General features: G+C 44.6%; 2 protein-coding genes across 2 annotated transcripts in view; both read left to right on the top strand.

The window, feature by feature from the left end:
• TRPM8 (transient receptor potential cation channel subfamily M member 8) overlaps positions 1 to 1,178 on the top strand; it is a 159,330-nt gene extending 158,152 nt beyond the window's left edge. The window contains exon 31 of the mRNA XM_060301688.1: positions 1,063 to 1,178. The gene's annotated coding sequence lies outside the window, so the exon portion shown is untranslated. The remainder of the gene's footprint in view (positions 1 to 1,062) is intronic.
• A 489-nt stretch (positions 1,179 to 1,667) lies between these two features.
• Positions 1,668 to 19,590, top strand: SPP2 (secreted phosphoprotein 2). Its single transcript, XM_060301704.2, has 6 exons — positions 1,668 to 1,801; positions 1,901 to 2,025; positions 9,181 to 9,303; positions 10,426 to 10,536; positions 16,430 to 16,484; positions 19,505 to 19,590. Exons 1-6 carry the CDS (start codon positions 1,714 to 1,716, stop codon positions 19,588 to 19,590), a joined length of 588 nt encoding a protein of 195 aa, XP_060157687.1. The 5' UTR covers positions 1,668 to 1,713.
• The last annotated feature ends 2,003 nt before the right edge of the window (positions 19,591 to 21,593 follow it).

The raw sequence follows: 21,593 nt of genomic DNA, 5'->3' as shown, positions 1-21,593 counted from the left end.
AAGGCCCGACCTGCCTCTGGTGAACATCACTGCCCCACACCACATCCTTGGCAAACGGCTGCAGTTCTCTCCCAGTGGTTTCCTGTCTGCTCTTTCTTCCTGGCCTGAGTCTCCTTCTCTCCTGTTGGGCACTTCTGCATCTGTTAACCAAAGAGACACAAGACCACCAAAGTCAGGAGGACTGAGCAAACTGCCAAAGTCTCCACCCTCTCCCAGAATTCTCATAGCAATTTATGCTTCCCTTGTTGGCACTTATATTTGCCTTGTTTAAGCAGAGTGACCTAGATGATTCGTTTATTTTGATGTTCTCTGGACCTCTTGCCTTTTACACAGCAGATACTAAAAAATATTTATTGAATTGAATTCTTGCCAGCAGTTACTGTTTATTGAGCCATTAATTTGCTAAGCATTCTTCCAAGGGTTTGTTATTTAATTTTTATGTGATGCTTAATTTTACGTGTCAGCTTGGCCATGGTGCCCACATATTTGGTCAAGCATTATTGTGGATGTTTCTGTGATAATTTTTAGATGAGATTAACTCTTAAATCAGTGGGCTCTGAGGAAAGCAGATTGCTCTCCGTATTGTGGGTGGGCCTCACCCAATCAATTGAAGGTCAGAATAAACACAGACTGATCTCCTTGGCAGGAAGGAATTGTGGCAGTAGGTGGCCTTTGGGCTCAAACTGTAACTCTTCCCTGGGTCTCCAGCCTGCCAGCCCATGCTTCAGATTTTGGACTCACCAAGTCTCCACCATTGCATGAGCCAGTTCTTTAAAATCAATCTCTCTCTCTCTCTGTGCCTCCCTGACTAATAATACACTTTTACATCTAACCATTTATGCCCGCTTTATGGGTGAAGGAGTTGAAGTTCAGAGACATTTAGTACCATGCCCAAGGGTACACGCCTCACAGGTATGGAGCCAGGATTCTGATCCAGGTATTTCTGAGCCCCAGGACACTACAGCTTCTTATACTGAATTCAAGGAATGAGAGCGCCATGAGTTGCATGTAACACAACCTGTATTTACTATAAAGTGTGTCTTCTTTTTAATGATTCACAAGCTACCTTGGGATCTTATCGTGCACGAGACTCATCTGTATGCAAATACCTTATCATCCAAGTGAGATGTGAAAATGCCCGTAAGCAGAGAGGGCTGGTGGACACGGAGGCTGTTCTTTATCGCACGTGAACTTGTTCGGCATATTTAAGCCCTGCGGATTAAATTCTCTCCTTTCCAGTCATAATCTCCAGTATGATCATGAAGTAACCACACAATTTTTATAAACAGTCAACTGCAGGATCTTTAGGAATGTGAGAGGGAATTAAATGGACAAAAATGTAAAATTAACTGTTTTGTTGAAAGTAAGGTGGCATCCCCTCTCTCCAAAAATGAAAGGAAAATAAAGAGAAATAGGCCGTCCATGTGGATGAAATTAGCAAACAGTGCACGCGGAGTCCCCGCCTCTTGACGGCTCTTGCCGCGGGCTAAAGTCCCATGTTGAGGTCCAAACTTCAAAAGCGTCCTCAAACTGTACCCTTTCCCTAGGAAAAGGCAGCAGTAAATATTGACTGCAGGATCAATTGTCTCTGTTGAAGCCGCAGTCTGCTTCAGTCAGAGTGAGCAAGCCAGGTCACACTGGATAAAGAGCTGCTTTCAGGACGACTGGTCACCCCCAAACACATAGACACAATCTGCTGGGATCGGAACTGAAATGATCCTTCCCAGAACGGAGAAGATGGTGATGAAGGTGCTGATTACGTTTGTCCTTGGAACGAACTACTGGTTCCACTACTGTGCAGGTAAGGAGTTCAGGGTCAGGCCACCTGCCCTTGATGATGCAGAGCTGTCCTCATCCATGCATCCTGTCTCACTGTGTCCTCATGTGTTTATGAGTCCAGGTTTTCCCGTGTATGACTATGACCCGTCTTCCTTGAGGGAAGCTGTCAGCGCCTCCGTGGCAAAAGTGAATTCCCAGTCGCTGAGCCCCTATCTGTTTCGGGCGTTCAGAAGCTCAGTTAGAAGAGTAAGTGCTTGGTATGTCTGCTCTAGTCTTCTTTATACTGCTTTCTGGTTTTTTCTTTTGTCCTTTTTTGGGTTACACGTTAAAAATTTTCCAGTTTAAAAAGATAATAGCTACTCATCTCTTTCACACTCTTTTTTTTTTTTAATGGAGAAAGGATTTAATTATAATTATTGTCGTAAAGCTCTCAAAGCTACTTCGGATGACTGATTCTTCTTGCATTTTTCTTCCCTCTGGCATCATTTCCTATTTCCAGATGTTACCCTCTGCACATCCTGCTTCTGGACCCAAAGTCCCCATGGTTCCTTTTGAGATGTTTTATTAAAAACTGCTTGTTTATTAGAAATGAGGCTTTTTCAAGTTCAGCAGTTCTGCTCCTAATACTTATAGGAAATAAATTCTGGCTTTTGAGCCAAAGAAATCCACTTTGCTTTGTCAATTTTGTAATAGTCTGTTTCCTGTTAGCTTGGGGAAATGGGGAAAAGATGAATTTTCATGGGCTTCCAGTGACTAAGGCCGTGATTGGCAAAGAAAGAAACAGAATTATCCTTCCAAGGAAATGAGAAACTAGCCTGCAGATCGCCTCCCTCCTGGCTGGGCCCCAGGTGATTTCACCTCCTGCTCGTCGTCCCGTGCAAGGGGGGTGGGGGGGCAGCAGAAATACCTGCCGGAGTGTTTAGGTTAGGTTAAGAGTTTAGGTTAAGATGCGGGGTGAGGAGCTTCTACAAAGTTCCTGGTCCTACAAATGAGAACTCGTTGCAGATGGGCCGCCTGGGAACTGCGAACTGTGGAGACATGGCCAGGGGTCCAGGCAGCGGCCGCCTCCTCGCAGAGGCCAGAAGGGCATTACTTCCTCTCCACCTTCATGCTCACCTCTCCCATCCCTGCTGGGCACCACCTTAGCACACACCTGGTTTGTCCCCTCTCCTCCTGTGAAGGGCACACAGCTCATGGCTCCGTAGCTCCAGTCTCCAAATACATCTTGACCCAGCTCCTTCATAAACTAGCTCAGTTTCTTATTTCCAGATTCCCAGGAAATTAATTGAATTGTCCCAGCTGTCTTTTCTAATTGGGTCATAGGTCACGAAGATGATGCTTTAGCTAGTCCAGAACCAGGCTGTTGTGGCCAGACTGGGGTCACTTGGCCTGGCTGTCGCGGTGCGAGAGCACAGCGAGATACGTGTGGTCAGCTGCCAGGCCAGAGGGCGAGTTCCTTCTGGAGGAGGACTGGGCAGAATGAAGAACCCCTCCGTCGTACACTGGTTGTTTGGGCTTCCATCTTTTGCACTTAATGAAATCCACGTTTGCTGTGGGGCAATCGGTGTCCTCTTGCCAAGCTTGCAAATGAGTTTAGATTTGCTTGTAATTTAGCTAGTGCTTGCTACAGAAGAAAGTTAGTAGTTAATTAAGTGAATAACATCATGAGGGCAGGTCCCGAGAGAACCAGTTACTGACACCATGGAAATCTGGCCAGTAGAGACGAGCTAGCATGAGGCGTAGTCATCCAGAGAACATTCCAGCATGTGGGCCATCTTGGTATCAGACACCTGAGCCCAGACACACAGGCACCTGCAAAGAAACACACCTATGTATGTGGGCGTGTGATCCTTAGTGAGAACACAGGAGGGAGATGCCGCTCCGCCTCCTGTGCGCTGCTCTGCTACCTGGAATTCTGCATATTCTCGTTTCTTTCCAGCCTTTTCTCACTATTCAAATTCATTGGCCGAGTTACATTCACCATGTCCCTTCCATGAAAACTTCCTTTCTTCTCCCAATGGAGGAAGAACTCTCCTGCTTTGCTCTGTCCTGGTGATACGTCTTTCTTCTTAGAAGTGGTTCACATTTTGCTTTATTGTATGCGTTAGTCATGCCTTCTATAAACACCCTGAAGATGGCCCCAAATATGCCAATTCCCTTCATAACAGTAGCCATGAGAGATCCACTCAGAGCTAAGCAAAGTCCTCAGGAAAGAGACGAGGGAACAGATCAGATCACTGTCCCTGAGGGTACAGAACCATTCATAAAATAGTAATAGAAATGAGCTCGAAACATTGCGAAAAATGTGTCACTTCTCCGACAGCCGACAAAATCAGAATGAAAATAACCAGGGGAAAGGTGAAAGGGAAATCTCAAACACTGCTAGAGAAGATGTAATTTGGTAAAATTATCTTTGCAAACGTGCAATTTGTTAAGCACGTTTATAAACACGTTAAACATTAAAAAGCAAATGTTTATAACATTTGATCTCTTAGCTTCTTTTCTAGGAGTGTGTCCGAAGGAATAAGTGGTTTGGTCACGTTTGCGCGTGTGCAGGAGGTTTGGGGCAGAGCTCAGTGGGCTTGGGGCGAGGCCCGGCCCCGCTACTTCATCCCTGAGTTTGCTTCGTAAGCCCAGTGGTTCTCGACCCCTGCACATCAGCATCATCTGGGAGATTGAAATACTCCTGATGTCCAGGCAGGATGGTGACTAATTAAATCCCAGTCCCTGAGGGTGGGACTCATATTCTTACATGTTTCCTGGTCATTCTAATGTGTAGCCAGGGTTAAGAACCACTGCGATTTACCAGGGACTTGGATCAAATGCTCTTGCAATTGATTGTAAGTAACTTAGCTCTTGGGCTCCAGGTTTAAAAAGGATGGGAGAGCACGGGGAAACGTAATCAGCCACGATGACTTCCTTGTTCCAACATTGACACTAGGCACACACAGACTGTTCCCTCAATGTACACAAGCAGAGAAAGGAAAGGTGGACGCAGGCCCTGTGCTGGGGGTGAGAAACAGAGAGGCTGGACCAGGCCGTGCTCCCATGGAGCTCAGATACCACTGCAGAAAGAGAGGGGAGGGAGAGGAGGGGAGGGGATGAAGGGAGAATGGGGTGCAAATTCTATAAGTGAAGGTAGTCTCAGAGAGTGGGGAGTCCTGTGGAGAAAATAAAACAGGGTGATGGATGGGCTGGGCCTAGGCTGGGGCAGCTGTCAGAGGGGAGAGAAGTCTCCACAGAGGTGCCGTATTTGAGCTAAGACTCACTCAGTGACGAGAACCTCCAGCCGTGGGAGGACCTCCTGCAGGAGGTAGTTGGGAGGAGGTTTTAAATGAAGTGCAAGAAGATCTTCTAAGATCTCTGCAGCTGTTGTGTGGAGCGGGATGCCAGGAGGAAGCCCAGATAGCAACCGTGAGAAGCAGATGGTGATCTATGGCAACTGAGGCTCTTAGTGTGGGGAAGGTGAGGAGTAGATGGATTCTGGGATATTTGGGGCAAAGCCACGGAAGCTTTGGGATCCTTTATGTGTCTACGCCCATTTCTGTCCATTTTTACCTTTCCTCTTTGCACGTTTTGCCTTTTGGCTTTCTACGTTTTGCTAGGCAGCTATACCTGAGCTTTACTTTTTGTCCAATCATAAGGGCTTAGTTTGAAAATCCTAAATGATCACTGTGTTAGTCAGGCTTCTCCAGAGAAGCAGAGAAGAGACGGACAGAGTCAGAGACAGACAGAGACAGGGAGAGACAGATTTTAAAGAATTGGCCCACACTACTGTGGAGGCTTGGCAAAGCCCAAATCTGCAGGGTGGGCCAGCAGGCTGGAGACCCAGGGAAAAACTGACATTGCGGTTCAAGTCTGAAGGCCGGCTGTTGGCAGAATTGCTTCCTGCTGAGAAAAAGGTCAGTCTCGGCTCTAGTCTGACCTTCAACTGATTGGATGAGGCCCACGCACATGAAGGAGGGTAATCTGCTTTCCTCAAAGTCCACCACTTTAACCTCATCCAAAAACCTCTTCACAGAAGCATCCAGATCAATGTTTGACCAGAGCTCTGGACACTGTGGCCCAGCTAAACTGACACGTAACGTTAAACATTGTACTCTCCAAAAGGAACTGTGACGGGTATTTTATGGCTTGTATATTTTTATTTCTTTTTGAAATAAAAAAATCAAAATATACTCTTTATAAAGAGTCACAGAATACAACAAGAAAGAGAAAACCAAGAGTAACATTCGTTATCCAGCCCTCTGAGACACCCACTATGAACATGTGGCAGGATGTCTTTTTGGATTTTTTTCTCTTCATATGTGGGTATAAAATATATATTTTTTAAAAAAACAGGACCACACTGTAACACCGATTGTAAAGGACCATGATTTATTTCAGTCGTAACGCTGGGTTTGGGATTTTCTCCAGTTGATTCCTTAGGGTTGAGTATTTGGGTTGTCCCACATTTTTCAAAGAACACAGAGCAGAAATTCACTGGCTGAAAGTGAATTCAAATGAAAAAGCAGAGTGATTTGACTTTTCTCCATATTCTGGAAAGGGTGCTTAAAAGTGCTTAGAGATGCAAAAAGTTTGCAAAATCATCTCACAGTTAAAATTATCAGTACGCAAACCCCCTGCATTTTCATCTTTTAAACTAAGCTTTTGTCCTGCCAGTTTGCTTTCATCAGGTTGCTTTAAGAAATTGTGGAAGCATGATGGGGGTGGGGGTGGGGGGCTGGCAGGGAGAGCCTGCTTGATGCACTCCAGCTGAAGAGTTTTTAATTTTTTTAAGAGATTCAGATTTAATATCTAATATGTAAAAATGATCAGTAAACAGGGTCATAAACAATGGCAAGGATGAGTTTTTTTAAATCTCAGAATTTTTAAAAAATTAATTAATTAATTTATTTTTGCTGTGTTGGGTCTTCGTTTCTGTGTGTGGGCTTTCTCTAGTTGCGGCGAGCGGGGGCCACTCTTCATCGCGGTGCGCGGGCCTCTCACTGTTGCGGCCTCTGTTGTTGCGGAGCACAGGCTCCAGACGTGCAGGCTCAGCGGCCATGGCTCACGGGCCCAGTTGCTCCGCGGCATGTGGGATCCTCCCAGACCAGGGCTCGAACCTGTGTCCCCTGCATTGGCAGGCAGATTCTCAACCACTGCGCCACCAGGGAAGCCCAAGATTGAGTTTTTAATCCTACTTGTTTTTAGAAAACTCGGCTTGTATCGGCACTCCTCATCCTGCGTCAGAAAGAGACACAAAGACGCCCCCATCCCGAGCTTGGAGCTGTGGCCACTTATTTCCAAAGCAAACTATCCCGTTACTCCCTGCCTGAAAGTGGTCACACCGACTGTCACAGTGCTGTCACCACCTCTCTCCCCACTGGGCAGTAGGTGAATGTGTGGGTTGACTCAAATTTGCCAAAGGATGGGCTCAAGAGCTCAAAGGGAAGGAGTTTTTGGAGGCTGGGGTGGGGTCGGGCAGTGGAGCCCACCTCCCTGCTGCCATCTTGTCCCTGCCCCCGTGTGCTCTCTTTGTAGCAGCCATGGTGACTCAGATCTTACCTCTTCGAAGCCTCTGAGAACTTCTCATTGCAATGAGAATGAAGTCAAAACTCGTTCCCACGGGCTACGGGACCATCAACTATCTGGCGCACTCCTTTCCAACTTCAGGGTGTTTGGTTTTCCTCTTGTTCATTTTGCTTCACCACCACCGCTGGGCTTGCTCTGCCCCAGGACATCGGCTCTACGTTTTCCTCACATGATGGGCTCCTTCCCATCCTTTAAGTCCCAGCTTAAATACGCCTTCCTTGGGAGGATTTCTCAGGCGCCTCGTCTAAACTATCTGCTCTCCATCCCCACTGCCACGTTGCTTTTACTCTTAACTCTGTAGCCATCTGGAAGGTCCTTGTTCAGTTTTCTTTAGTGTGTTGGCTGCATGGTGCCCCACCACCCTGCCCCAGGTGGAATCTAAGCTCCGTGGGGTCTTCCCTGCTGTGCTTCTGGTGCAGCACACACAGTGGGCATTTAGTAAGTCAGGAGATGTCCGTGTCAGCGGAACAGCACACTCATGAGGAAGTTTGGAAGCTACCCCCTGTATCCCACCCCTGGTGGAAAGGAGTGGAAAGCTGTGTAATCTTATTCATAGATCCGAACTGATCCACCGGGAAGCGGGGCTGGATAACACTGTACAGCAGGGATGTACTTGCTACTTACTTATTTCAGGAATTATTAAGAAAGTATGGAGCATTCTTTTAGGAAAATGACACTTAAAATACTTTGCTTTTGCTTTGGAAATAAGTGGCTAGCTCCACGCTCGGGATGGGGCGTCTTTGTGTCTCTTTCTGACGCAGGATGAAGAGTGCTGATACAAGCCGAGTTTTCTAAAAACAAGTAGGACTAAAAACTCAGCCTTGCCATTATTTATGACCCTGGTCATTGATAATTTTTACATATTAGATATTAAATCTGAATCTCATACGTACGTTGACACTTAAAATAAGTTGATTCTTGTTATTTGCGGCGGTTACATTCCATAAAGATTCTGCGAACGCTGGGTTAGTGAATCCTGAGCCGTTTATCCTGGGGAAATTCAGGGTGAGGTTTCTGAGAGCCTCTGGTCACAATATTTCAATTAACTGATCAACATGTGCCCTTGTTTTATGTGTGTTTTCACTTAAAGACTTATTTAATATATATGGTGACTCGTTACCATTGAGCTCACTGTACCAGCGCTGTCACTCAGGCCTGAGCAATGCTCAGCTAACACATGTATTTTCTCCGTCAGGCACATCATAGCCTTCCTGCGCTTAGGAAACTAGACAGCTTGTCAGCACTAGGCTTGGGGGCCAATTTAAACAGCAAAATCACCAAGGAAAAGCACAAAGATGAGAAAACCGTGACACACAATAGACCATGAAATTGACTTGTGTACGGTCCGGCTGCTGAGGCAAAGAGCCTGAGCCTTTCATCACCTCATCTGACCCCGGTCGGGAGCGCGTGCATCTGGCGACTCAAGTTCTTTGCCGCCCAGCGTGTCTTCATGAGTGGCCGTGAGGGCACCCGGCACTGATTGGGGTCAGATGTACATTTTAGCAAGTAGGCAAATCTGCAAGTACGGAATCTGTAAATCCCGAGGATTCGTCATAAATGTAAGTCGTTAGCAGCAGTGCTTAGCGTGGAGGCAGGACACCCACGTTCTGGTCCTACTGTCTCAGTTAAGTCTTGTGAGCCTTCGGTAAAGCCCTTCTTCCCCTGGTCTTCAGAATGAGGGCGTGGATCTGGGTGATTGCCACGACAATTGAGAGCTTTAGTGGTGGGGTGTTCTGTCCCTTTCTCTCCTTGGGCAAGGAGACACATTCCTAGCGTGTGACCTTCAGAAACACATCTATGGCAGACTGACGCTTTGTTTTCATGAAGGTCAACATCCTGGATGAGGACAGCTTGACCATGGACATAGAGCTCCGCATCCGGGAGACGACGTGCAGGAGGGGCTCTGGGGAAGACCCCGCCACCTGTGACTTCCAGAGGGGCTACTACGTGGTAAGAGTCGGGGGAAAGGCCACCGGCCCAGAAAACAACGCAAGGGAGCACCTGTCTTCCTACATCGCCGGGACCTGATTCAAAGCCACACCAAGGGCTTGGCCACTGCCTGGCGTCTGGACACCCTGGGAGGCACCACTAACTGTGTCCACGCTGTCCCCTGGGCAGGGGCGGCGTGACTCAGTGGTCGAGGACTCGAGCTCTTGGAGTCCGCAGTCCTGAGTAATCCTGGCAAATTATTTAACTCCTGCTGCCTCAGCTTTCTCAGCTGTCTCAGCTTTCCTATTTAAAAATAGGGATAATGATGGTTCCAGGCAAAGTGAATACGAAGAGGCCAATAGCCAAGAAAAATCCCAGAGACATTTCAAATTCTATTTTAAATGAATTTAAAATGCCAGCTGTGTTCCTGGTGCGAGGTGCACTGTTTTATAGTTGACTGTTGTATAACATCTGTCTCCTCCATCAGCTTGGGCTCCGTGGGGGTCAGGACCACAGCATGGTCAGTTTCATCTCCCCAGTGACCAGCACATGGCCCCATGCTTGGTTAACCCCAGGGATGGGAGGCACCCCAAATTCACTGTCCGAGGCGTTCTTGTTCAGATGTACGAGGTCTCAGGGTTTTGTTACTTTATCGTTGTGATGTCTGGGTCGTTACACAGGGGTGTCAATCCTGAAAAGAGGACCCATTGTTTTGTTGTTTCGTGAGACTTTTCGCTGTGGCTCTGTTTCACAAAGGTCCCAAACCCAAGTGTCACTAGCATTTGTTTCTAATGAAATCTGAGGCCAAGGGAGAGCAGAGCAGGGTCCTTGGGAGATCTTCCCATTTCTTGTTGTTCAAAAGGAAAGCCATTCGAGGGAGCCCATTCAGTGCTCAGGAAGGGAACGTTTGCTTTCCCTCAGGACTTGTAATGTAGCAAAAGCCTAAGAGATATTTAAGTCATCATTTGTTTCTGCTTAGGTCTTGAGAAATTTTCATTTTGGAAAAATGAAATGTCTCTGTGAATTTTTCCTTTCTGTCTGCATCATTGCGTCAAGCCCTATGGTGTTGCCTGATTTCTTAGATAGGTCGTAACCATTTCTACCAGCTGCCGGGCATGGAACTCACTGCTTCCCCTTTTCCAGCCGGCAGTTGCTTGCAGAAGCACCGTGTGGGTGTCTGCTGAGCAGGTGCAGGACGTGCGGGTTCGCTGCCAGTGGTCCTCCAGCTCCTCCGAGTCTAACAGCAGTGAAGAGGTAGGTGCAGGGGCTTGGCATCCTTTGGGACAGCACCTACCTCTTAGGGTCTGTGTGGGTCTGTGACAGGCAGGCCGGTGTGACAGAGTAGCTGGAGCATCACTCAGGTATAGCTCTGCTGACTCAGCTGGCATCTCCCTTTTACACCTGCAACCTCATGTTCAATATCCCTTACTTCTTCCAATTCTCTCTCTTTTCCTAAGATTTAGGATGTGAGCTTAAAATAACAATGAGCAAATCTTCAAAGTTTTAGATCTAAGTGTGCATCTCACTGCCTCTGTGGTTTAGTGGAATGAAGAGGGGCATTTTTTTTTTTTTTTTGCGGTACGCGGGCCTCTCACTGTTGTGGCCTCTCCCGTTGCGGAGCACAGGCTCCGGACGCGCAGGCTCAGCGGCCATGGCTCACGGGCCCAGCCGCTCCGCGGCATGTGGGAATCTTCCCGGACCGGGGCACGAACCCGTGTCCCCTGCATCGGCAGGCGGACTCTCAACCACGGCGCCACCAGGGAAGCCCAAGAGGGGCATTTTTGATACATCAGTGTTCATTTACCAGCTCTGCAACCTAGGTCAGGAGATTTAATCTCCATGATCTGAAGCTTCTTCATCTGTTAAATGCCAGTAATAGAGACCACCCGATAGGAAGTTGAGAAAACCAAGGAAGTGGATGGACATGAAAGATTTGGTCCAGAATCTGGTACGTAATAGATGCTTGGCAAATGGCAGGACACATCTTTTTTCCTTCAATTGCACTGATATTCATCTGCAATAATACTGTGAAATCAGTATATATACATTTCTGACTTGGAATTATATTACTTATTTGTCTGTGTACTGACTGCTTTCCTTACTGGAATGTACATCAAATGAGGGCAGGGAATGTGTGTTTTGTCATCTAGGACAAGGTTTGATACAGGGTAGATGTTCAGTCAATACTTGAATGAATACAAGAAAAATGAGGAAGAGATTGTCAAGAATATGATATGAGGAGGAAGCTTCTAGACTCTAATTTGGGATAAAAACGTAACTATGGCGTTATTTGTTTATTCATAATGGATAATATCTTTGACTGCTACTTAAAAATTGTTTCTACCATTATACAGCCAAATCTGTCCAATGACATCTTTCTCTACGTATATTTTTATTAATTTTTTCAAGATTTAAATCTGTAGTGAAAATTACATGAAAAGAGTATACAATTTCAACTTCAAGAATTACACATAAAAGTAATGTTCCTCTATTATGAACATACCCAGGACTTCCATATTTTGTATGGAAGTCCATTTTAGAATTAGGAAGGAGTGAGAAACTCCTGTTGCAGGGATGTTTTCACTGTTGGAAGGAGAATTCTGCAAAAATGTTCAGTTGAGCATAAGGTTATTGATCAATCTCGTTCTCACTGGCAACTTTTGAGGGTCAATCCCCAGGAGATTTCTGGATCCTATCTCCTTGATGCTATTCAGGTACCCAGGGCCTCGACCCCAGTAAAGTATCCAGGATGTAAGGCATGCTTCACAGCTGACACAGTGGCCCACGCCTGGCCAAGCTAACCCAGAAGTGACAGGGACCAAGCATCATGTCACAAGCATTTTGTGTGTATTGATTTTGTGGTTTGCATGGGGGAAGCTAGGAGACAGTGGAGAGCAAGAGAAGCACTGCTCTGGCTCTTGTGGGGTTTGTGGATGAGTCTGGGAGTGTCCATTAAGCAGGGGTTACCCTGACTACCAGGCAAGCTTTCAGGAGCACGTAGCAAGAGGATGCAATAGCGTGTGGGGTCAGAGCGAGCTTTCCCCGGGGGGCTGAAGGGTGGGTGACCTCAGGACAAAGGGCACAGGGTGTGGAGGGGAAGGATGAGGAGATTCCCAGCACAGGGGAGAGCCTGACGGAGTTCCCTGATGTGTGAGGGAAGCTAAGCTGATGGGTACAAATGGACAGAAATCCATCATGACTGGGAGAAAAATACGAGAAGAGAGGCATAAGGGTGGGGCTGGAGAGGACACCAGCCTGGTCAAGGTGGACCTCATGGGTCATGTCAAGGAGCCTTGGCTTGGGGCTAGTCAAGGGTTATAAGTAGGGAAGTGACAGAATAGATGAAGAACAGACTGGAACTAGGTAAGAATGGATGGGGGCACTGGGAGGCTGGCAGGGCAGGTGAGAGAGAGTGCCAAGTAGAGCTAGGAGTTAGCGGTGAATGTCGAGAGAAATGGATGCCTGTTCTTCTATGACCTCTAACACATTTGAAGTTAATAAGTGGCCCCCTAATTTAACCCCTCTTCCATCTCTTTGGAAAGAGATGGAAAGTTGATTTGGAAAGTTGATTCTGATTGTTTGCACAACCCACAAACCTATTGCAACTTTCTAACTGCAGACTGAAGACTACTCACTTTTCTTCCAGTCCCATGTTTTGTAAGAAGACTCTGATACTAAGTTAAGTTAGTCCCGGAAACAAACAAGATTTTAAAATAAACTCCCAGGTTGCTTTGCCTCAAAGACTAGGAGATCATAAAGGATGATGAGCAAAGAAAAAATTCCTTAAATTAAAGGATTCTGCAATTCGAAAGAAGGAGAAGAAAGCAGATGGAGATTTAAAGTAATTCCTGGCAACTCTAAAATAGATTTCTTACATGAAACAGAAAAAAAATTAGACGACAGCTGTTAACCATTTTCAGTGAAATAAATGATGATACTACAAACATGAAAGACAATTGACTGGAATGAATTTAGACATAGAACAAATAAATCATTGTTGGAAGTAGGGAATAAAAGAAAGAAAACTGAAAAAAAATATCCCAGAGTAATGAACATAAAGGCCACTTGAAAAACATATGTAGATAGTAAAGGAATTTCCAGAGGAAGGAATAGAATGTGAAGAAAGATGGAAGCCATGGAGAGCAAGACCAAACATCCTAATTATTACGAAATAGGACTTAGCTCAAATGGAAAATGTCTGGTAAGCATACAATGAGAGAAAGTGTCTCATATAAAAACATTCAGGTTTTCCACTACATAATTTTAATAAGTATAAATGCTTTGTAAAAAGATTTGAGCAAATACATTTCTAAAATTGCTAATATTCTCTCTTAACCAAATAAATATTTAAATTATGGGCAGTTTTTATTTTTACTTTTTTAATTTTGAAAAAGAAGCATGTAGAGGATAAACGATTTCTATGTGGTACTTCAGTCAACGACACGACGAAATGCTAACATCTGTAGGATGATGAATGGACTTGATTTTGGACAAATCCTTCTGATTTCAAGTGGATGGGATGAGGTTTGGCTGGAGTTTCAGCCATGAGACCCAAAACAGTGCAAAAGGAGAAACTGAGGAAGAGTGAACAGGAATTCTGGACTCGGGGGAGGAGAGTTACAGGCCTTTCATTTATTTACTCTCTCCCATTTCAAATGATAGAAATTCAACTAGAAGCGACCTAAGCCAAAATGAGATAATTCCCTGGCTCACGTTCCCAGAAAGGAGAGGAAGGAGTTGTCCTCTTGGACAACTCAATCTAGCGACTGTCAACACTATCTGGGCCACATTCATGTTTTTCCTTCTCTGTCCCTCCTCCCCTTACTGCAGATGAGTTTTCTCCTTGTAGCTGGAGGCAAGACTGCAAGCCACTCCAGATTCATATCCTCTAAACTTAGGAGGAAACAGAGCACTTCTCTCTAGCTCCAGCTGGAGATACCTCTTGGTATTATTCCCGTTGTCCTATCTTAGGTCATGTGTCCCATTTTTTTTTTTTTAATAACACTGTTATTGAAATAAATTGGGTTGGCCAAAAATTTGGTTCGGGTTTTTCCATACGATGTTACAGAAGAAGCCGAACGAACTTTTTAGCCAACCCAATAATTCACAGACCATACGATTCATCCCTTTAATGTGTACAGTTCAGTGGTTTTTAGTATGTTCATAAGGTTGTACAACTCTCATCACTATCTAAATCATGAACACTTCGTCATCCGGAAAAGAAACCCTAAGACCCCTCACCCTGTTCCTCGTTCTCTCCAGCCCTTAGTAACCGCTAATCCACTTTCTTTGTCTATAGATTTACCTTTTCCAGCCATTTCATATAAATAGAAACATACAATATGTGTTCTTTTGTGAATGGTTTATCTTAGTTAGCATGTTTGGAGGTTCATACCTGTTATAGCATGTATCAGTACTTTTCATTGTCGAATAATAATCCATTGTATGGATAAGCCACATTTAATTTATCCATTCATTAGTTTATCAAAATGGGGGTTGTTTCTTCTTTTTTTTATATACATATCTCTTTTTTTAAAAAAATTTATTTATTTATTTATTTATTTGGTTGCACTGAGTCTTGGTTGTAGCTGCCAGGCTCCTTAGTTGCGACATGAGAACTCTTAGCTGCGACGTGCGGCATCTAGTTCCCTGAGCAGGGACTGAACCCAGGCCCCCTGCATTGGGAGCGTGGAGTCTTAACTGCGCCACCAGGGAAGTCCCCGTTTCTACTTTTTGACTATTGTAAATAATGATGCTGTGAGCATTCATGTGCAAGTTTTTGTGTGGGTGTATATTTTTATTTATCTTGGGTATTTACCTATGAGTGGAATTTCTGGGGCGTAAAGTAACTCTGTGTGTAACTTTTGGAGAAACTGCCATGCTGTTTTCCACAATAGCTGTACCATGTTACATTCTCACCACCAATGTATGAGGATTCCAGTTTCTTCACATCCTTATGAACACTTATCATTGTCTGTCTTTTTAATTTTAGCCATTCTAGTGGGTGTGAAGTGGTGCATCGTTATTGTCTTGATTTGCATTTTCCTAATGAGCAATGATTGACTATTTGTATATATTCTTTGGGAAAACGTCTACTCAAATCCTTTGTCGGAATTCCCTGGCGGTCTAGTGGTTGGGACTCCGCGATTTCACTGCCACCGAGGACGCAGGTTTGATCCTTGGTTGGGGAACTAAGATCCTGCAAGCTGTGCAAAGTGGCCAAAAAAGAAAAAAAATTCCTTTGCCAAATTTTAAATTGGGTTATTTGTCTTTTTTTGTTGAGTAGTAAGACTTCTTCATATATTTTGTATATAAGTTCCATATCAGATACACAATTTGCAGATATTTTCTCCCATCTGTGAGGTTTTTTTTTTACTTTCTTTATGGTGCACTTTGAAGAACAAAAGTTTTAAAGTTTAATGAAGTCCAATTGATCCATTTTTTTCTTTTGTTGTTTGTGTGATTCTTACATTTAGATGCATGGTCCATTTTGATTAGGAAGGGGTCCAGCCTCAGTCTTTTGCATGTGGATATCCAGTTGTCTCAGCACCGTTTATTGAAAAGATTATTCTTTCCCCCACTAAACTGTGCCACCTGCTAGACCAATCACTCTGACAAAAGCCAGCAGGCTAACTGACTGTTCACGATGGAGAGGGTAACAGGTAGGTGGCCCAGACACCTTGTAGAAAGGTTGTGAGTCACGCAGCCACCTTACTTCGTGACTATGGGCTTTCAGTGGCTTCATGAAGACTACTCGTGCACACTTTTTGTTTTTTTTTTAATTGAACACATATGGGGACTTCATAGAGAGAAAACTCACAAATTTGACCTAAACACAGCTGATTTGCAAGTCCATATAACGAGGTTCCGTCTTTCTCGTCCACAATAATTGGGGGTCATTTTGAGTCTAGTGGAAACGTTTTTAGACAATTTAAACGTCATGTAAGTTGCTTTTCCCCACATGCTTTTTTAGACATTACATGTTCAATACCATATGAAGTTTTTAATGTAATGTATTGCCTTATTTCATTAAAAATAAATTACATAATACATCTGAGTCCTCCTGACAATATTTGCTTATTTTGCAGTGTCCTTCCTTTTCCTCTCTTTCATGTGCTGATACATACTAATGCCTACATTTACTTAGATGGTTTTGGGAGATATCTTGGGATCCTCTACATCAAGAAACAGTTATCTGCTTGGTAAGTTGAGATCCGTTCTTTTTAATTTACATATATATATATGTGTGTGTGTGTGTGTGTGTGTGTGTGAATCAACTTCATATTGAAGCTCTCTATCAAGGAGTCATTTAAAACTAGAAATATCTGTACATAAGCTTTGAACAATTACAGAAACTACAGAAAACAAACATTTGCTTTTGCTCCTTTCTTAACAGTAGGCAATAATGTTACACCTCTTCATTTAGGCAACTCTGTATTTATGCAGAGCCTTTCCATATATGATTCCATTTCATGTCCCAACATCTCTGCCAGTTAGGCAGGACAGGTGTTGGTTTTTACCATAAGAGGGTCCCCCAGCTTGAGCACGCTTGTTCCCTCCTGGGTGCACGACCAGTTTTAGGAGCCAGGCATGAAACAGTGTGTAGGTGGAAGGATCTGGACTAAACCTCATCTGACTGGCTGGGGCTGAATTCTGTAATCCTCCAGCCATAAGAGCAGAGGTGACCATCCCATTGAGAATCTTGCTTCGGGGAGGGAGGGCTTTCTTTTTTTCCCCTTCTTAAGTGGTCTCTCATTGGAAGTGGGATTGAGTTCGTGTTCTATGGCTTAGGAAACATTTCTACCTATTGGTAAAATAGGTAACTAGGAGGATTTTTTCTATTGGAGCTGATGGCAGCAAAACTCTTTGGTGATCTCTCACTGCTTCCTTCCTGGAAAAGCGTATTTGTAGCATCAGTAATAAAGTCCTAGAACATTCCAGAAGTGGGCAGAGGGGGCCTGCCTTATGACTGTTACTGCGTTACAGGTCTCACTCCTGACGGATCAAAAAGTGAGCCATTTTATGAACGGTCACTTGCTAAGTGTTCCTGTTTTCTTCTGTAGGACACCGAACGCATCCTTTTCTGATCAAGCCAGACTCTGCTGAAGTCATGTCATAAGAGATAAACCCCTGAAATGCAAAATATTTTAAGGGAAAATGCAAAAAAAAAGAACAGTCCTTCATAAACCAGCTTTGCAAATCATTGAAAAGCTAACTTTGAGGCATCAAAACTCACTTAAAATTTGTCAGGAATCAAAATATCAAATCTAGCTGAGGAAATCAGCACTCACCTGCCTCCTGTCCCAATCTGGAGCATTTTCTGAAAAATCCAAACTCTTTTCAACTTCTCTTTGCCCTCCAACCTCAACTGTACTTTTCAGCAAGCAGACAGAACTAACAGTTATTTAGTTTCTCCCTTTTACGATCACTTTTCTCATTTAACCTTCATGAGAGCACTGTAAACCAGGTGTCTTACCTGCTGACACAGAAGAAATGAGTAACAACTCATGTTGTTTGTTGTAGACACAAAATACTAACTCTCTACTAATTGCTTGACAGTTTTCTCCTTCAGCTTCACAACCATCTTGAGAGGCAATACTATGTTCCTTCCCATTTTGTAGATGGGCAAACTGAGGTTTAATGAGTTTCTGTAACTTGTCCAAGGCTACACGGCCAACGTAGGACTTCGATCCAGGTAGAGAGGGGCAGAGACAGGACTTAGAGACAGATCTGTCAGACTCTAAAGCCTCTGTTTTTTTCATGCTGCTTTATAGAAGAGTTGTGAAATTTACCCTCTGATCAGAGTTCTCCATTAAAATGAATAACACAGATATTAATGTTTCATTGAGCTCAGTGTCTGACCATCCTTAGGCTTTTTCCGAATTTATTTGAAGTACTAAAGCTTACAGTCGGAGGCTTGCTTAAAAAAGGGCCTGAGTTTAGACCCCCTCCAATGTGCCACTTGGGGAGAAATACAGTTATTCTAAAAATGTGACCACTGCTGAGAACATTTTTGAACAATTTTTTTAGGAATTATCTTCCAAGTCTAGGGCTCATTCTTTTGAATCTCTGTAGTGATGGAAAACATGTGCTCTTGGATTTAATTTTGGAAATAAATTCAGTTAATCAGATTAATAGCCAACTTGGGTGCATTAGTCATCTATTGCTATGTGTCAAATTACCACAAAACTTAGCAGCTTAAAACAACAAACATTTATTATCTCACAGTTTCTGAGAATCAGGACCCTGGAAGTAGCCAAGCTGGGTGTTTCTGGCTCAGGGTCTCTAAAATGAGGTAGAGAAGATGTTGATTGTGGCTGTGATCTCATCTGAAGGCTTAGCTGGGACTGAGGAATCCACTTCCAAGGTTACTCACATGGTGGTTGGCAGGCCTCAATTCTTCAGGGGCTATTGGAATGAGGGCTTTGGTTTCCTACCATATGGGCCTTTCCACTGGGCTGTCTGAATGTCCTCAAAACATGACAGCTGGCTTCTGCCAGAGAACATGATGAGAGAGAGAGAGAGAGAGAGAGAGAGAGAGAGAGAGAGAGAGAATGAACAAGCAACAGAGCACCCAAGACAGAAGGCACAGTCTCTTATTAGCTAATTTTGAAAGGGATATAGCATCACTTCTGCATAGTTTATTAATCACGCAGACCAGCCCGGGTCCGATGTGGGAGGGGAATACCCAAGAGTGTGAATACCAGCGGGCCATCTCTGAGGCTGGCTACCACTCTGAGAAAATGTCATTTGGGACAAAAAAAATATTATATAGATATAAATTAATGCGACTGATCCTTTTTATATTCCTTGGAAGGTAATTCCAGAGCTGAATTCTAAAAACATTTTGGGCGTTGGGACCTTCATTGACGCAGAGGTGCAGACATCTCAGAGACTGCTTTGAACATGACAATTCAATTTAATTCAACAAATGTGTGTGACAAGCCCTGGGCAGATCCCTCAGCGGACTGAAAGATAAATGTGACAGTCCCTGCCCTCGAAGGCGTGCGGCTGGGGGTTCAGCTGTCACACCGTGCGGGCGAGAGTGAGGGAGAACTTGATAAGCAAGATGAGGTCATGGTGTTCCTGGGTAGCCTCTTGGCAGGAGGGGCTCTGGTGGTGCTGGTCACAGGCTTTGTCATGAATTTATAGTCACTAAGTCCATGTTGTCTTAGATTTTGATGTGAATGACAGAGCCTGTATATCCCCTTTCTATCTTCAGGGATCACGAGAAGGGGCTTTCCTCCTGGAAATAGAAGGGGCCTGAACCTGTGGCCCAGAGCAAGAATAAACACTGGCTTTGAGTGACAGCCTTGAGGTAGGGGGACACAGCTAAAAACACGTGTATTTAGAGATGGAAGCTACCAGCGGGGGGTTGGAGGGTGGGGATGTCTTAAAGCTGCGGTCTCCACACCTGCAGCGTCTGTAGTCTGCTCTTCAGCTCCTGTCTGGCCTCCCACCTTTTCTTCTCTCCTCCCAAATACTGATCCTCGACTGTCTCTTCATTCTTGCACCCTCAGTCTTTTTCCCATGGCTTTTATATGTGCTATTGTTGATGTGATCAAATTTCTCTAAGAACAAAAAACAAACCACAAACAGAACAGCCCCCTTTCTCTGACCCAGTCTCCCCATCTCAACAGCTGCCTTCCCTCCCTACTTCCTTCTCTGCTAAGCATCTTGACAAAATTGTGGTCTGTGACTGCTGCCGCTACCTCCCCACCTCCCATTCACTTTTCTGCTTTTTGCAAACTGGATAGTGATCTTTCAGATCTCTAGCATCTAATGTGCCTTCCTTTTCTTAATCAGTCATTTCAATCCTGGTGACCATTTGTCTGGTCTCCTTTGCCCAGTCCTTTCCTTCTTCTATAGATTACTGCCGTCTATTCCACTTGCCTGACTTGATCACTGATTGCTTCCAAACACACATCGCTCACCTCACTCTATCCTGAGATCCAGGCTCTAACATCACCTGCCCACTGGATGCAGTTGCAGAGAGCATCCCTGGGCTCCTGAAGGTCAACTAGCCTCCTCTTCAGCTCCCTGTCTTGATAGACGGCATCAGCATCCACGGAATTTTCTCCAGCTCAAAATTTTAGAGTATCATTGGCTCTTTTTAAAAATTTTTACTGAAGTATAGTTAATTTACAATGTTGTGTTAGCTTCAGGTGTACAGCAAAGTGATTCAGTTTATATATATATATATATATATATATATATACATACATATATTCTTTTTTAAATTCTTTCCCATTATTGGTTATTACAATCATTGGCCCTTCTTTACCCTTCATCTTCTCCCGACATCCACAGGGGTCCACACATTTTCTCTGGCTTTAGCCCATCGTTTCATCACCATCACCACTGACCTGTTGCCTGAGATCTTGCCTCGGGTCCTGATTCCACGCTGTCCACCTTGCACGCTGCCCTCAGGTTTATCTGGAAATGCAGAGGAGACTCTGATCCTTCTCCATTTAACCCCCTAAGGCTCACTTCACTTATATAGCAAAGCAGAGGCAGACCCTGAGCCAGGAGGAAGAACAGCCTATTTGCCCCAGTGCTGGAGGCTGAGTCCTGGTTTTGCAAACCCACACTGAGCATCCCTGCCTCATGCATATATAAATCTGCAGCTACTAGGGACTGGAGCAAAGGCAGCTCTGTCTTTTTAAAGGCTCCCAAGTACTAAAGGAACATGACGAAAGGCACATTTAAAAGGAATCGTTGGATGTAATTATAGATATGGATTCAGTGTACATTCATTTTTACATACACACACACAAGTTAACCATGAAGCTTGGGCTTTCACGGGTTTTACAGTTTACGTAACACTGTATGCCTTCAGGATAAAGTCCAGACTCCCTAGCGTGGCCTGCAAAGGGCTTCGTGATCCGGCCCCTGCCCACTTCTCCAGCCTCATCTCTCCCAAGGCCACCAGCCCTGAAGCTCCTGCAAAACTGAAAGACCTGCAGTTCCTCCTGATCAGACCTCTACCTGGAACATCCACCTGGCTAATTCCTCCTCACTTACATCTCAGCTCAGCGTTTCTTCCCCAAGGGGTCTCCGCACGTCAGAGATACATCCCCTTATGGCTTCCCTAAAGTCCTCATCCGAGGCGAGGAGAGAGACAATTTCTGTCGCCAGCATCTCCCATGGCTCCGCGCAGAGCCGGGCCCCCAGCAAGCATTCTGGAAGTATTTTCTGAGTGGATGACAGACTCTCACTTTGGGTTCTTGACCTTCTGTTATCAAAAAATTCAGCTAAGCCTAGTATGATAAATTTTTAACCCCGGAATTTGAAAGAGGTCAACTGACATT

The sequence above is a fragment of the Globicephala melas genome, chromosome 7 (genome assembly GCF_963455315.2).
Source record: "Globicephala melas chromosome 7, mGloMel1.2, whole genome shotgun sequence".
Taxonomy (NCBI): Eukaryota; Metazoa; Chordata; class Mammalia; order Artiodactyla; family Delphinidae; genus Globicephala; species Globicephala melas.
The sequence above is the reverse complement of the archived record's forward strand: the minus strand, read 5'-3'. Positions and strand labels throughout refer to the sequence as shown.

Bases quoted from the DNA above. Each gene is read 5' to 3' on its own strand.
- SPP2 (XM_060301704.2), top strand. From the start codon at position 1,714: ATGATCCTTCCCAGAACGGAGAAGATGGTGATGAAGGTGCTGATTACG. The intron at 1,802-1,900 runs GTAAGGAGTTCA...TTATGAGTCCAG, and splicing joins CTGGTTCCACTACTGTGCAG to GTTTTCCCGTGTATGACTAT. The intron at 2,026-9,180 runs GTAAGTGCTTGG...GTTTTCATGAAG, and splicing joins TCAGAAGCTCAGTTAGAAGA to GTCAACATCCTGGATGAGGA.